Source organism: Ambystoma mexicanum, chromosome 11 (assembly GCF_040938575.1).
Source record: "Ambystoma mexicanum isolate Mex_15411 chromosome 11, UKY_AmexF1_1, whole genome shotgun sequence".
In the NCBI taxonomy this organism is placed as follows: Eukaryota; Metazoa; Chordata; class Amphibia; order Caudata; family Ambystomatidae; genus Ambystoma; species Ambystoma mexicanum.
The window spans coordinates 94,351,569-94,368,613 of record NC_090934.1 but is presented as its reverse complement, the minus strand read 5'-3'; the positions used below and the strand labels follow the sequence as shown (position 1 = coordinate 94,368,613).

The 17,045-nt window shown below is 49.5% G+C and overlaps 1 protein-coding gene across 2 annotated transcripts in view; it reads right to left on the bottom strand.

Annotated features, from left to right (window-relative positions):
* Positions 1-6,874, bottom strand: part of ADPRS (ADP-ribosylserine hydrolase) — a 47,005-nt gene extending 40,131 nt beyond the window's left edge. The window contains exon 1 of one of the 2 annotated variants that reach the window (XM_069622610.1): positions 6,646-6,874. In XM_069622610.1, coding sequence (XP_069478711.1) covers positions 6,646-6,820 — 175 coding nt within the window. In that variant the 5' untranslated portion in view covers positions 6,821-6,874. Of the gene's footprint in view, positions 1-6,639 lie in introns of both variants that reach the window. The other variant, XM_069622609.1, reaches the window with a different exon arrangement.
* Between the last annotated feature and the right edge of the window lie 10,171 nt (positions 6,875-17,045).

The following is a 17,045-nucleotide window of genomic DNA, read 5'->3' as shown; positions in this document are numbered from 1 at the left end:
GTGGGTATGTCCCACCTCCTCATAATGCGCAGGAAGAATTTTAAAGCAGTAGCAGCAGCAACGATTGCTAGATGGGTGGAAAGATTATGGCCCTAGCCGGTGAAGATGTATCACGGATTTGGAGCACATTCTGTGAGAGGGGTAATGGCATCTAAAGCATTTAGCTCTGGGGCTAGTCTACAGGAGATATTGAGAGCGTCGTATTGGTTTAACAATTCTACATTTAAGACCTTCTACTTTAAGCTGGTTTCTAGCGCAGTAGCCACCGTAGTGCAGCGCTTTGAACAAGCATAAAACTCGCCTCTGTACTGGACATAGAATGAAGATTACCCAGGCTTACTGCACAGGGAGTCTTGTGTAGCCCATGGTTTTTCCAGCCCTAGTCCGTGCAAGGGTGTACTCTTCCCTTCCGCGGAGCAGGGACAGTTCCCATGGATACCACCCTCCCCCCCACAGCCTGCTAGCTAGGGAGGAGTGCTGCACCTGCTAAAATAAAATTGCTGAAAACAAGAGATGGGCTACACCCCGAGCTCTTTGATGACTAACGGACACAGACTCCAGAGTGAACTTTTATAGGGATGCCCACGGGCACCCCTCTTTATTTATGCTAAACATATACTTTTAAATACTCTTCCCTTTCCAATTCCCTAGGATTCCCCTGATGTGAGCCCCAACTAAATGGGGACCTGCTACATCAGCTCACCCTTCCTTGGAGAGGTCTCGGGGGAACCTTAGAGCGAGTCTGACGCAACAGACGCCTTAACTACACTCTGGTACCACCCACATGGGGAGTGAGGCCAGAGGATGGCTTCTGTTGGTGGTCCCATCTTGCTGAGTGGCCTCAGGCAGGCCGCCACACTATCATGCTACCACATGCCAAGGTACCTCCCCTCTTCCCCCTTTTTCCTTTTAATGTCTCATAATATATATCTAAATAACATTCCGTTTCTCTATGACGCCCATTCTACTTTTCCCTACTTAACAATATTTAAATATATACATATAAGTACACATACTTGTATACCTTGACATACACCATATATACAACATGTAACACTATATAAACAGTATGTCACAACGGGGGAGACTGCTGCAGTCAGTCAGCCCCTTAACAGTACCTTCAAGGGCTGTCTCTGGTGACCCCGGCTCACGGAGGGCTGGCTGCCATGCTGGAAGAAGGGCTTGCTGGGGGCATGTCCCCCGATGATAAATGGGGGTATTGCCCTGCTTCCTTCTTCAGGGTAGCCGGGTTCACCACATGTGGCCACCTGTGCCCTGCTGGTCTTCTGGGCAACCCCCTACCCTAGTGGTGGTCCACCCGCGACCACAACGACTCTCCATGACCTCTTCCATTCATCTGGGCGGCCCGGTTGGAGTAGGGACCATAAATGACCACTGCCGTACCTGCAGCCCTTTTTAAATCTTATGGGTGGGCCCTGTTGGCTGACATCCACCAGGGCCCCGTGGCAGTTGACCTGCCCCAGGCAATATCAGTTTGGGCCCTTGGCTCACTCTACAGTGGGCTCCTGGCATTAGCAGTTAGGATCCTTGGCTCACGCTTCAGGGGGCTCCAAACATGCCCACCATGCCAAGATGCCTTGGGGGCCGCGCGAGGCAGCGGCCCCCAGGGAAGTCTTTTCCTCCTTCTCTGATGTCGTTTGCTTCCCTCTTCCTTTCTGTCCTAAATGGGAAAGCAGATTCAGGCAGAAACAACGCAGCATTGTGGAAAACAACCGCGTTGTTTCTGCCTGAATCTGCTTTCCCATTTGGGGCTTTCGGGCTCCCCACGGGAAGCCTGAGAGCCCCAAATGGGAAAGCAGATTTAGGCAGAAACAACGCAGCATTTAGCATTTCCCATTTGGGGCTCTCCGAGAGCCAAAAAATGGGAAATCAGCTGTAGGCAGAAACACTACGCGGCATGTAAACACAACCGCGTTGTGTTTCTGCCTGCTGTGGCTTTCACTTTGGGTCTCCGGTGCTCCTGCACCGGAGACCCAAAGTGATAGCCACAGCAGGCAGAAACACAACGCGGTTGTGTTGGAAAACGCTGCGGTTTTTCTTTCCGAGTTTCTCAGGCTCCTCCGAGCCGGAGGAGCCTGAGAAACTCGGAAAGAAAAACCGCAGCGTTTTCCAACACAATAACGTTGTATTTATGTTTGCGGTCGCTTTTGAAGCGACCGCAAACATAAATACAACGTTTTTAAAGCTGCGGTTTAATTTCTAAGTTTTCCGGGCTCCTCCAGCCCGGAAAACTTCGAAAATAAAGCGCAGCTAGTGCTTATTTTTTAAAAAAAAATAAATAGCACTTACCGAGATTCAGCTGCAGCTTTCCTGCTCTGGTCTCCGGTCCCCGTCCGCCGCGTACAACACTAATGAAGGGAAAGCCACCCAGCGGTAGCTTTTGTTTACTACAGCTGGCTGGCTTTTCCTTCATTAGTGCCGCAAAAGCAAAAGCCAGCAGAGGAGGGCATCCATTTCCCAAAATGGATGCGCCCATGTGCTTGCTTTTGCGAATTTTGAGCTTGAGTAGCTCAAAATTTTACATAGGAAGTTTTAAAAAAGAGAATGCTAGTATTTTTTTTTTTATGTTGCCTATCTATTTTTTAAATACAATTTTTTACTAGACCATGCCTTTAAAGACACGGAGGCAAGCATTATCCTGCCCTTGCGCAATATGTAGATGCGTGTTTGAGGACTGTAAAGTATTTTGGTAGACAGTTTTTTCTTGGTAAGATTGCATACCCCACCCTAACGTGATGCTTGCTCAACAAGATATGACCAGAAAGCAGGGTGAGCCATGTAAGGCGACACAGGAACATAGCGGCGCAGGTTGAATAGTCGTGCAGGCCTGGCATTGAAAGAGGGCGTGTTTCTTTTCCCTGGCAGCTACAGCACATTTGCTGCAGTGGTCGTGTTGGTTGATTGTTCAATGTCAGATGAAAGGCATCAAAAGTGACTCATAGCTTATAAGGACTACAAGAGACTCAATTGTTGGGATTTGCAGTGCTTTTCAGTTTATTGTGTTTTTGGTTAAAATATATATATATATTACGTTTTTAAAAAGTGATGATTTGAATCTGATGGAGAGTGGACTAAAAGGTAGTTGAAGCAAGCCTCTGTGTCTTTAATAGAATTAAGACTCCATGTGCTGCAAGGCTGGGTAATCTTCACTGTTCAGCTTCATCCGTACAACTGTTTGGGATGCCTGCCTCCACTACGTACAAATTAAAAAGTTTGTTATCCAGCTCTAATTCCCAATTAGAAATGTTCTCCCTAGCAATGAAGATAGGACGCTCCTGCTATTGTGTTTCAGTGTGCAGCTTTAACTACTCTACATGCATTGCTCCAATTTGCCACATAGGCCTGGTACCAGAAACCCCTTGTAATTGCCAAGAACCCTACATCTCTTCTACCTGCCCCATCCCCTCAAATATACCCCTTGTTCCTGGACCACCTCCTATGTCTTATAACAGCCCCAGCCAAATACATCTTGTACCAGACTCACACCCATACCCCTTGCCCTGGAAAACTCCCAAATCCCTTAATACAGGCACACTCCCATAATGTTTCGACCTGCCTTACTCCCAAGGCCCTTTCTAGTACCTGTCCCACTTCCATTACCCTTTTAACTGTCACACTTCATACATATTGATTGTACCCACCTCAAGCGCTACAAAAAAAAAGCAGCTTACCAGCCACTATTACTCCCTAAAAAACAAGCAACTACTCCCAAAAAAACCAGCATAAATACTCTCAGCAAAAAATAGGAAACACTACTGATGTATATGGATCAGTGGTAAAGCGGAACATTACCACGCTCAGATATTATTACTGACATCAACAGAAACTTTAACATAAAAATACACCTTTTAGTTTGCATGAATTCATAGAAGCAAAGCAACGTGTACTACAAAAAGATGCGTTTAGAATTTAAGTATATTTGTACTCACCTTAAAAATATCCACTGTAGGAATACCTTTTTAATTCCCTAAAGTATGACTTTACTACCACTTCAAATCTTATCTAGAGCCATGTTTACCCCACTTCGATAACCCTTGTACCTGCTTCACCCCATATATTTCGGACTTGTTCGACCCAAATCCCTTGAACAGGAGACACAGTCATAGCCCTTCTGCATGCCTCATATCTACCAGCCTCATACGCCTTCTAGTATCTGCCCCATCCCATATGTCTTGCATCAGTGCCACCTAGGACATGCACCCATCTGGATTATCACAGACGGGCCCAGAAGTAACACCATGTCATGTATACACTGTTTGTGAACATGTACTTAACAGGAACAATGTGTACGTAATTTGGGAGGAGGGAGAATGTACACATACAACTGAAACCCATTGGTCTGCAGTAAAAGAAAGCCTTCCAGTTCACCACCCCCAAGCAGTGTTGGCTGCCTGCCTACCCTGGCTTGTATTAAAGATGGCTGGTGTAGTCTGCTGTCCAAACAGCAGCCACCCATGTCTGCAGCACGGGTAGTTCTGAAAACAGCACGTAGTTAGGGTCTGTGGAAGCTGGAGCCTGTTGAGAGGAGGGACAGTGCTGTGTAGGGTACACACAAAAAATGGCAGCTGCATTTGTCATGTCCAGTATGCCAGCAGGGGGTGGGGGCGGGGGTCTACTGGAGGTGGCGGTACAGGCACTAGCTCCCAAAACAGCCACTTGCAGCCTCACTTTGCTGCTCCAGCCCGAAACCACTGACGGATGAAGCGCAGGGCCCAAAAGGAGCTTGCAGTATTAACAACCGAGTCGTCTGTGTTCTGGCCAACCGCTATGGCCCCCGTTTAAATGACTGAGATGGCACGTAGCTGTTTAAGACAGCCCATGTGTAGCTCCGTTCAGGACTGGGCCTGCTGTGCTCTAAAGTGGACAGTCCATGTACACAGCTCTGTGTCAAGATGAGAGCCCGGCTGATGTGTTTAGGCCTGCCCTACAGAGCATTGTATTTAGTAGAACAGCATCCTTGGGCTGAAGAGTGTGTTCAGACTGTTATGTCGAAGCTTGCATATGGGCCGCTCTCTTAATGGCTATTTGGTGAGTATTGGCTCTGGTCAATATGTTCAAGACACAACCACGTCCAGCTGTACCTACTGGGTCTGTTGGGGTCTGCTCACTGCCCACCCAGCTTTCAAGCCATGATGCCCCCATCATGCTGTGGACCAGAACAAGAGTTCTGAGATGCCACCCTACCACTGGTGTGCTCAGAGCCATCTAAGGATTAAGGAGCTCCTTTCTGTAAGGGATCACAACAGCATAGACTCAAGGAAGAGGCACTCAGGCATGAAAGATGCAGGACGAAGGGGCAGGCCAGGGATCCCATTATCTGTTGTCCCCACATCCATCATGAATGTATTAATACATTGGCAGTACGGGCATTATTAGGCACAGCCATTAAGACATCGTAATGGGTTCTTACAGTTGCAGTACTGCCCTTATCGGGCCAAGCCAACACAAGTGTGTTCTTACATCAATGTTGGCTTTATTGGGCAAAGCCAACAATAACTATTTACAATATTCGAACTGGTATTATTGGCTAAAGGCATCATGAGTTTTTTTTCTGCCACTGTTAATTCCGGACCGCCCGACCTGTAATGAGGCCCAATGTCTTTTTACAGTGGGAAAACTTGCATTATTGGGTACAACCCCCTCTACAGGCACTGGAAGCTCAACAGGAACAAGACCCCCTGGAAAGCACACAGACACCAAACACACCATTAGGCTAACTATTTCTTCTGCACCAACAAACAATTGAATGCAGCAACACCCCTTGATTAATTTGGCCTAGCTGCACACATACTACATACACACCTGCACATTCACATCAATAGTGTTTAAAACGCAGCTATACCGCTTGAGATCGGCCTAGCTGCACAGTCTTATTCACAAACTCCAGCACTGCCAAAACGAAGGTACCCAAGTCCATTGGTCTTGCTGCACACATTCTACTGATCTCACACAACCTACACACCACTCCTTCCACCCTGGCTGCACAAATACCGAGGGCACCTAAGTTTGTTTACTACATTACTCTCTCCACTAACCTGGACTGCGGTCCATGAGGGCGTTCAACCCATACTGCTGTGGAATCATACCAATGGTAAAAGGCGCTATACGAATGCCAAATAACATAACAATGTGGTCCTACAGTAGCAATATGGGCATATATTGTGCCCACTACTAGCATCACAAACAAGGGCATTGTAACCTGTGTTTTATAGTGGAAAAACTGGCATATCATGGGCATATGCACCAACCAAACACATTGAAAATTGCCCGTGTGTTGTCAGTGACCTGCCATCTATTACATACATTAATGTTACCCATCAGAACCAATTGTAAAATTTTGATTGTTTCAACCAAAATGGCCTGTTAAGATGCATAATTGTTTTGTTGTGTACTGACAGATGCAATTTGGCTTGAGCACTTCTTCGTCTACTCACTGTGCAAGCCTGTAAATTAGATTATTCTGAATTGGTGTAGTGCTTGTACACAACGTGCATTGATGTCAGAAACACACCACTCCCAGTGTCATAGACCTTGAACCTGCCCCACCCCAAACCCCTTGAACTAGCCACACACGCCCATAACCTTTTAACAGCATGGCACCCCTTGCACCCCGCTCACCCGTACCCCGGCCCTCCTCCTCCATTTTCCGCATGGTCTTGATAACAGTGCCCGTTCGCACCGCCGTGTACCCCTCGAACTCCGACCCTAGGCAATCCCCCATAAGCGCCCCGAGCAATGCGCCCCGGAAGCGGGACAGGGCGGCGGGCTGGAGCCGGATCAGGGAGCCGGGCGCCGACATTACGATGGCTGGCTGTCAGTGGTGATGTCAAGGGAGGCACAGCCGCACACAGCAAGCGCCGCGAGACCTGAGATTGACGCAGCGCGGCCATCTTGAAGTGGAGCTCTCCACAGCACAACCAGTGGGAGCATCATCAGAAAAAGGAGAAAAAAATACCAGAAACGTCCGTTTATTTTCCTAAAAGCTTAATATTTCATATTAAATTGCTTTAAAGAATTATGTAGTGTATGGATCTATAAATAAAAAGAGAGAAAATAGATCAAATAAAAATTGAATTTTTCGATTCCAGAATGTCAACTAAAAGATATAATTGCTTTTTCTCAAGAATGTCCGAAGTCTTTCTTCAAAGGATATATTTGTTTGCATTGCCTAGAACGCACTTATGTATTCTGTCGAAAATGGCAATTGGGTTTCTGAACCTTCAGTGCTTTGCTGACGAGGCTTGCGAGCCAACCTTTCTTTAGTCAATTCAACCCCAGCGCCATTTCGAATTGCTCATAATTTCATAAACATTCTTGTACCCTGAACAAATCACAAGACATTTCAAGATACTATCTGCGATAAAGCTTAAGTTATATCACGTATATTTGTCAAATAATTGGAATACATCGGATCTGATATAAAACTAAACTTCAATGGATACACATCTACTCTTTTATATCAGAATGGGCATGGTATCGTTTCCAAATTAAATATTTCAAAGTTTGATTTTTTTGGTGTCAACAACAGTATTATTTCCTTTTTGACGTCGGCACACTGCAGTGTTTCCCTTGTCACGTGTGAGGCGGGAGGAGGACGGCAGTTTCAGTTGGGAGTTGCATAGCTCTCAACCATTTGTGTTGCAATGGCGGGTGAAATCATCCGATTTTGTTTTTGGCGGGTGAGAAGCCCATTGGAATGAATGGGCGTGCAGAAGGCTTGGCAGGTGAGTCAGGCCTTTACAAGGCGGGTGACACCCACCAAAAGCGCGTGATTTGAGAGCTATGGAGTTGTAAGAATAAAGACACGTTCGTTTTATCCTCCCGTGTCCGTCTCCTCAATTGTGTGGCCTAATTGAGTGAGACCGTGTGGGCGCCTCTGGCGAAGCAACTTCTAGGCTACGTTACACTGGCGACTAGGAGTTTCCAGTACCCACGCCCTCGGTGAGCCCTCCTCGTGGCAGCGCGAGTGGAGGGGAAGGCTGCAAGCACTGGCGGAGAGCGAGAGCATCAATTCGCCTCCAAATAAAGAGGCGTAGGGCCCGTGGACAGCGGCGGCAGCCCACTCAGAGTTACCGTGTCATCCACAACGGGGGCGTAGAACCCAACGGCGCACATCCTGCTGAGAGCACAAGCCCACAGTGAATCTAATGAAGAGGACAGGTCGGTCCGGAAACAAACATGCAGTTCTTGCAGCGCACGTGGGGCGGGAAGAAAGAACGTGCATCTGAACGCACGCTACCCCATCATCAACGCAAGCAGATTCTCCTGCACACATTCCGTGGCAGACCCTGAAACAACCACCAGGAATCTGCGGCTCAACAAGGTCAGTGCCACCCATAACACCAGGGTGAAATACGTAGACAACACAACTCCAGGAAGTGGGGGCTAATTCATCCACACAGAGTGCAAGTGCGAGAAAAAGTGAGCACATACAAGCCAAGAAATGTCGGGGGATGCACACTCACGGTGCCATAGCTCTCAACCTTTCATTGACCCTGGTCGGTTGAAAACACCCAATTTTGTATTTGGCGGTTGAAATGCCCATTAAATCCTATGGTCATGTGGGAAGCTTGGCGTGTGAGAGCACTGCCTAAGTGGCGGGTTACACCCGCCAAAGCGTGTGAGTTGAGAGGTATGCAGTGCCCCTCACACCACCAGCAAACATGCCCACGAGAATGCATGACAGCCTCATAATGCAGCTACCCACACACTTCGACCTCACCGATTCCAGTAGCCTAGGGCCACGCTGGAAGCTATGGATCAGAGACTTTGAGGTCTGCATCAAAGCTATTGGACCGTAAATGAAGAAAAGAAGCATAGCCTCCTTACACTGTCCATTGGCTCCAATGTCAGGGACATCGTAGATGAACTCCCTAATGACACGTACGCAAATCTAAAGGTGACCCTGACAGACTACTACACGCCACACACGAACGTGGACTACGAGAGGCACGTGTTTCACACAACCAAGCAAACAAAGGGAGAGCCCATGGATGCTTTTGTCATGCGGCTAAGAGTGAAAATGAAACATTGCGACTTCAATAGCTATTCAAACAATGAAGCACAGATCACAAATCATAGTGGGTTGTGAATGTGTGGATTTTAGAAAAAGACTACTACAAAAGCAACGCATGCTAGACAAAATACTACACCTCGCACGCTCGGACGTAGCCTTAGCCTCCCAAGTAGAGGGCCTGGGTGAAATCAAAATAACCCATGGCAAAAACGAGAGCATCAACAAACTAGAAATGCCACCCCTAGGCAACGGCGAACCGTTCTGTTACAGGTGTGGCTACGAGTTTGCACACGAGGGCCAATGCCCCGCCATTGGCCAACAGTGTTCAGCCTGTGGGGGAGACAATCATTTCAAAGCGGTTTGCCGCATGTACCGAAGTCAGATGCGGGGCAAAGGAAAACAACCCCCTGGAAGGAATAGACCAGTGCAAATCCCCTAGGGCATCCAACCAGACATTCAAACCTTCTCCACGCAGACCCAAAGAAGAGAGACCAGAGAGAAGGCCACATGACAGAGCATCACGTGACTGCTGGAAGGAGAGCAAAGCAACACCGACGAGATCGAGAAGACGACCCTGAAGATACATACGTTATCTAGTCGAACACTCACAATCGGACAGCAGGTCAAGTGCATCATCCGGATAAGAGACACAGAGGAGTGAAAAACATTAAGAGGAACCTAGAAGGAAAGGATACTTGTACACACTAGGCAACCCGTCAGCAAAGGAGCACAGCCCAACCCTCATAATTCAAGTAAAGCAGACACACGCCAAATTCCTAGTCGACACCTGAGCAACTGTTAACGTAATTGGCGAGGGAGTGTACAACAGCATACCACAGGCCTTGCGGCCCCAACCAGCAAAATTTCACATCTACACATATGGATCAAAGACACTGCTACTATGCAAGGGGTATTTTATGGCATCATCCACATATAAAGGACAGTCGAAGAAAATCACCATGTACGTACTTGAGGCCGCTTCAGAAAGTGGCTGCATCCTAAGCTACAAGGTAGCCATTGACATGGGCCTGATCCAAGTGTTCTACAGACAGACAGACAGTGAGAATTGAACAACTCTTCCCAGCTCTGTTCAAAGGCCTGGGGAAACTAAAGGGACTCCAGATAGACCTGCATACCAACCCCAGAGTCCCCCCAGTGGCTCAACACTATCGAGGTATCTCGATAAACATACAGAAACAAGTAGAACTCCTAAAACCATTGAAGCAGACATTATTGAACGAGCAGAGGGACCCACCCCGTGGGTATCCTCCATCGTCCCCATGCCGAAGGAGGCTTCAACAAACATACGCATATGCGCGGACATGCCCAGGTCTAATGAAGCCATTCTGCAAGAACAACACTAGGCCCCTCGCATTACTGACATGGTGCATTTATTAAATGGTGCCACTGCATTCTCTAAACTAGATCTCAACAAGGGATATTGTAATACAGCTGCTTCCAGGCTTCTTCTTAGGTTACTTAAGCTTTAACAACTTCTTAAGTTACAGTTTACATTAGGATATATGGACATAAAAACACTGACACACATCACCCAGGCAAGGGAACTCTAACTGCCTTAGTCACTATACAACACATCTCCTTCCCTTATTAATACACAACACACACACCGGAAACATGAGGAAACAAATGGTGCACCTTTTTATGGAGAGGTGCAATTCACAACAAATATTTCAACCACACTCACTCCATACTACTGCTAGAAGTGCTACCTCCCAGGAAGGAACCCTTGTAGCTTTTTCAACCATACTCACCTCATACTAACTATGGAGGCGTTACCTCCCAGAACACCTACCCGAGGCACTACCTTCCAGAAAACCTGCCAGATGTGCTACCTCCCAGAAAACTTTGTAGTTATTCAACCACACTTACATTCCATACTACTGCTGGAGGCGCTACCTCCCAGAACCTCGTGGTTATTCAACCACACTTACATTCCATACTACTACCAGTGGCGCTACCTTCCAGAACCTTACATACAATGGGCGCTACCCACACCAACCTCTTTGACTCACACCAAAACACACCTTACTGCATGTGCACCTGTTACACTTTTCATAAATGAGTCAGTCAAAACCATTTTGCATTACAACATCCTATATGTGCAAACCTTAAAACTTTAAAACTATATTCCATTAATGTAAATTTAAATACACTCTTAGATTCCTACTTGTCCATGTTGCATTTGAGCAACCTAATACTGCAATTTATCACTATTTGCAAACAGTTTAAACTCCTAAATGTCCATAGCCTGTCCTTGGCTCTAACCTGCAAATTCCTTAAATTTGGTTACGACTAGCCTCATGCATAACCCAACCCATGCATGCACATAATGTTAGTCATTAGTCCATATCCATTATGAGGCTGTAAACTCAGGTTGCATGTGATTTCATCGCCTGCTTTTACATCGCCAGGCTTTTAAACATGCACATTCCATCGGATGTGCACATGTTTCTTTTTTTTTTCTGGGGGGACGGGGGTTGCCTCCCCAAAACCCCCAACCAGCCTTTTTTTTTTACTATTGCCCACCCGCCTAAACCCTTATTTGCCCTTTCCCACCCCCCCCTAAAAAATGCGATGAGCACATTCGATGTAATGTGCACGTTTAAAAGCCTGGCGATGTAAAAGCAGGCGATGAAAGGACGTCGTACCGTAAACTCAGACATACCTAAATCTAAAGTCCATGGCCTGTCGAAGGCTTTTACCTGAACATGCATTTTCGGGCCCTATAGGTCCATGTTGCCTTCTCGCAACCTAATTGCTGCAAATCCTCAAGAAAGTTAAATCTACACTTCCTCGTGCATTACTTTCTCCTTAATAAGACTAAATTGCACAGTCCATAACTCATGTCACTTCTGGGCTGCAACTCCTCAAAATGTTAAATTAATACATGAAGACAGACCTATTTCACCTATTCATCTCATACGATACACACTGCTCATGGACTCGCACACCACACCAGTACGTTACCAATAGCGTGTGATGTTCACTTCTCTAACTACATACACCGATATGTATGACAAATGGTCAGCTAACAAAGTGAAATCCTAAACATTCCCAAAACCAATAAGCTCTGTCTTATCATAACGCATTAACTCGTCACGACTGTCCCAGTAAAGGATGCTCATGCAGCGCCCTGCCTCATTTCCACTTCTTCATGGTCATTCTTTAAGAATGCTTCCTAAGGTGCTGTTTGCTGTGGACTATGCTGCTCGAGACGGTGGATGTGGCGCTGCCCGATGACGGGCACGCACACGGCGGCATGACGTTGCACGCTGCCGCGTGCAACATAAATAAACGGGGCGTTTCCCGGCTGCGCAGAGCGACCGGGAAGCCCGAACTGTGAGGACGCGTGTGGAAGTGTCGTCCTTACAGGGTGGGGCTACGGGACCGCATGGGGGCATGGAGGAACCCTCAACAGTGGCAACGAGTGGGGGAAACGATCCCGGGCCCGGCGGTGACTTTTGAGAGAATTTTTTCACCAAAACGAGGTGGATGCAACACTTCGTTTCTTGCCGCGGGTAGTGCGTTACCCACGCGGCTGGCGGCCATTTTGGTAAACAAGCCGTGGGACTTCACGAGGCTCCGGTTTCGGCTCGGAAGCGGCCCCAGGCTTAATTTTTGGAACTCCTGATAGCAGGAAGGCATACCTGCATGACTATATGCCCAATTTGAATTTTGGCTTTTCCTTGGGTTTCCTACGTCGAGTGAAAGCAAGAAAGAAGGCTTGGGCCTAGGATCTACATAACCCACGCATCTTCTTCTTCTAATTTTTGGGAACAATTGAAAGCTGTGGAATTCATGTTCATCTTTTTCATCATCAGGCTGGTGGACACACTCAGTTTTCATCCCCTTCATCATCACGGTGGTGCACCTTCATCAACAGGTTGGTGGCCACACTGATCTTCACCCTCTTCATCATCACAAGGTGTTGCAGTGACTGCGGAGTTTGAGTTGTGGCCCCTGTGTTCCATGTTGGGGTGCCTGTGCGCTCAGACTCATGAGTGACATTGAGGACCAAGGTGGTGCAGCAGCAACAGCGGTGACAGTACAGCGGCCTCCTCCGCCCCCGCCACGTGCACTACCTCAAGTGCAGCCTGTGCAGCAACCTCCGGTCCTCCACCTCTCGTGCAGCCAGTGGCAGGGCCTGCTGCTCCACAGTTCCTTCCTGTCATGGCTCAGGTGCGTACCCAGGCAGCTCTGCAGCCCATCCCCGAGTTTGATGTTTCGGCCCACCTTCTAGCTTAGGGCCCAGATGGAGGAGGTGGGTGGACCGTTTGGACATGTATTTTCGAGCAGCCCAGGTGGTGGATGATGACACCAGGCTGGCAACCATGCTGTATTCGGCGGGACCGTCTGTTCAGGAGATTTTTGAATCACTGCCGCCTGGGGATGGATCGTATGGTCAAGCGAAGGCCACCCTGCAAGCTTACTTTCTGCCTCTTGCCAACGCGGACTATGAACGTTTTGTGATGCTATCGGCCAAACAGAAGGACGATGAAACCCTGGACTCCTTCTATGGACGCCTGAGGCGTCTCTCCTTAGCCTGCGCCTGGGGCGATGCAGAGGACATGATTAGGACGATGCTTATCCAGGCGTATTCATCGGGCAAGCTCAGGCGCCAGGTGCTACGAGAACCAGGCATCACGCTTCAGCGCATCCTTGAATTGGGGAGGTGCCATGAGGTGTCAGAGGCGAGAGCAACCAAAATGGAGGCAGGGTCACGCTCCATCAAGACCGAGGAGGTATGTGCGATGTGGCGCGCCGGCAGGGGTGTCAGAAGACCGGGAGGTGGTCCCCGAGAGAGGGCCGGAAGGGCAGGGGAAATATGCATAAAGTGTGGATATGACCTACCCCACCCAGCAGAGTGCCCGGCAGCCAGAAAGACGTGTGGACGGTGTGGGTTGCCGGACCATTTCTCAAGGGTATGCAAGGCGGCCACGCCCTATGCTGGTACCGAGAGGCCCAGGGCGGCCAAGCTTCGTCTGCCAGGGTCGACCGCCCAACGTCGCTCAGGTGGATATGAGCGAGGAGGATGCCCAGGTGGCGGAAGTGGAGGAGGACGAGGAAGAGTTTTCTCAAGTGTGGGCGTCCTGAAGAGTAAGAACAGGAGACAGCCCAGGTGCGTGATCGAGGTAAACCAGTCTCCCGTTCCGGTCCTCGTGGACACTGGGGCATCTGTCAATGTAATGGCACGGGGACATTATGATGCCATGAACCAACCCCCCAAGTTGGCCGCGCCTAGGGCCCGCATTTTTGCTTTTGGTGGTCTTGACCCTATTCCCTTTGATGGTGTATTTGTGGCCAAGGTGGATCATGATGGCTCTCAAATCAAAGCACGGTTCTATGTGACACCTGTGAGCACCAACACTTTGCTGAGCTGTGCTGCAGCGGAGGCCCTTGGCATCGTCACCTTCGCATATTCTGTCTATTTGGAGGATATAAATGACTTGTTGGAGAAATATGCAGCACTGTTTAAGGGGATTGGACAGATGGTTGGGGAACCAGTGAGACTACATATTGATGAGTCGGTACAGCCCATTGCCTTGAAGCATCGGAGGGTGCCGTTTCACCTTCGAGAAAATGTCGATAAGGAGCTGGACAGCCTGGTAAATCTGGACATAATAGAGAAGGTGGAGGGCCCCACCCCCTGGGTGTCCCCTATAGTGGTGGCACGAAAACCCAAGCAACCCGACGCTGTCAGGATTTGTGTTGACATGAGGCTCCCAAACAAGGCCATCAGGAGAGAAAGGCACCTCACTCCGACGATAGATGACATCATTGCAGAGGTACAAGGTGCTCGCTTCTTTTTGAAACTAGACCCCAGGGTGGGGTATCACCAGGTTGTACTCCACCCCATGTCGAGATATATTACCTCCTTCACCACACATCGAGGGCTCTACCGTTACAAGAGACTCAGTTTTGGTGTCTCCTCGGCGGCGGAGGTATTCCAGAATATCATCCGGGGTGCCCTAGCTGATCTGGAGGGCGTTTTGAATATAAGCAACGACATTCTGGTGTTCGCGAGAACGGAGGTCGATCATCTGCAGCGTTTGGCAAAGACATTTGAGAGACTGCAGTCCTTGGGCCTCACCCTACACAAAGAGAAGTGTGAATTCCTGCGACCATCAATAGAATTCTTTGGCTTTGTGTTCAAGGAGGGGTGGGGGGGTGTCTCCTGATCCCAAGAAGGTGCAGGACATAAAGAAGGCGCAGCCTCCGGAGTCTGTGTCTGAGGCACGGAGCTTCCTGGGCATGGTTACATACTGTGGACGGTTTATTAAAAATCTGGCCTCCAGGTCAGAACCGCTCAGGGCACTAACGAGGAAGGACACAATCTGGAACTGGGGCCCACTGGAACAGGCTGCGTTTGACGACATCAAGGGCGCCCTGGCAGCTGAGGACACCATGTCATTCTTTGATCCCATGTTACCATCGGAGATCATTGTCGACGCCAGCCCGTTTGGATTGGGCGCCGTGCTGACCCAGGTAGCCCATGATGGGGGTATCCGCCCGGTGACGTATGCCAGCAAGGCCCTGTCTGAGGTGGAACAACGATACTCGCAAATTGAGCGGGAGGCATTGGCGGTTCTCTGGGGATGCCGGCACTTTCGACTCTATGTTCTCGGACGCCCGGTGACGGTGGTGACGGACCACAAACCGTTGCTTCCTATCCTGGCGGGGTCGTCATCCAAGCCACCCGCACGGATTGAGAGATGGATGCTCGCCCTTCTGGAGTATGGGGCCACTCTTGTATATCGGCCTGGGGCGAATAATGCGGCCGATTACCTCTCCAGACACCCTAGGGTGCCCAGTGGAGAAGACCCTGACACTTGTGCAGAGGAGGCAGAAGAACATGTCCGGGTGGTAGTGGAGGCGGCTACGCCGAATGCCATGCCTCTTCAGGAGCTTGAGGCGGCTGCAGCTGAGGATGAGTGCTTTAACATTCTAAAGCAGTCCATGCAGCAAGGCTCCTGGAAGTCGGTGCTGGAGGCCCTGGCAGGGCGCACTCAGGAGGCCAGGACTGGACTTGAGCAGCTATGGAAAATCCGGGAGGAACTATCGTTTTCAACGTCCGGGCTCTTGCTCATGGGTGATCGGATTGTGGTGCCCCAGTCGAAGGTGGGCGACGTGATTGCGCTGGCACATCGTGGTCACCAGGGTGCCGCCAAGACCAAGGGCCGCCTAAGGCTGAAGGTGTGGTTTCCAGAACTTGAGCGTAAGGTGGATGAATTTGTGGCGGCCTGTGTGTGGTGTCAGGTGGCTTCTCCACTGCAGCGTGAGCCGGAGATAGAGGCGATGCCTCGCGGGACGCGACCATGGGAGTTCGTCCACGCGGATTTCGGTTCCACCACAATGGGCACCCACTTCTTGGTACTAGTTGACGAGTACTCAAGAAATCCAGAGGTGGAATTTGTGGACTTGGTAGCGTTCGAGCACGTTGTGGTCACTGTGGAGAAGGTATTTGCGGCCCATGGATTCCCACAGACGTTGTGCTCGGACAATGGGGCGTCATTCCAGAGCGAACGTTTCTCAGTATTGATGGAGAGCTATGGGGTGGTGCACAGGAAGATCACTCCCCTGTGGCCAAGGGCCAATGGTGAAGCAGAACGGCTCGTGAGGACTCTAAATAAGACCTTTAGAATTGCCCAGGGCAGGGACAACCACTGCAGAGAGCACTGTACCAATTTCAGAGGGTCTATCGCACCACGCCCCACGCATCCACTGGAGTGGCCCCGGCGGAGGCATTGTTCAGGCGTTGCCCGCGTGGGTTGCTGCCGGAAGTGGGGGAGAAGGAACCGGGCGTGATCGATGATCAGCAGGTCGAGGCAGACCGAAGGACACGGATCGAGCAAGAGAATGTTCGGAGAAGGCTTCGCCCGCAGCGGCTGGAGCCAGGTGATGAGGTCCTCATTCGTAACAGACACCCACATGGAAAGCTCTCTCTGCCCTATGAGCCAGAGCCGTTGGACGTTGTCGCGGTCAGAGG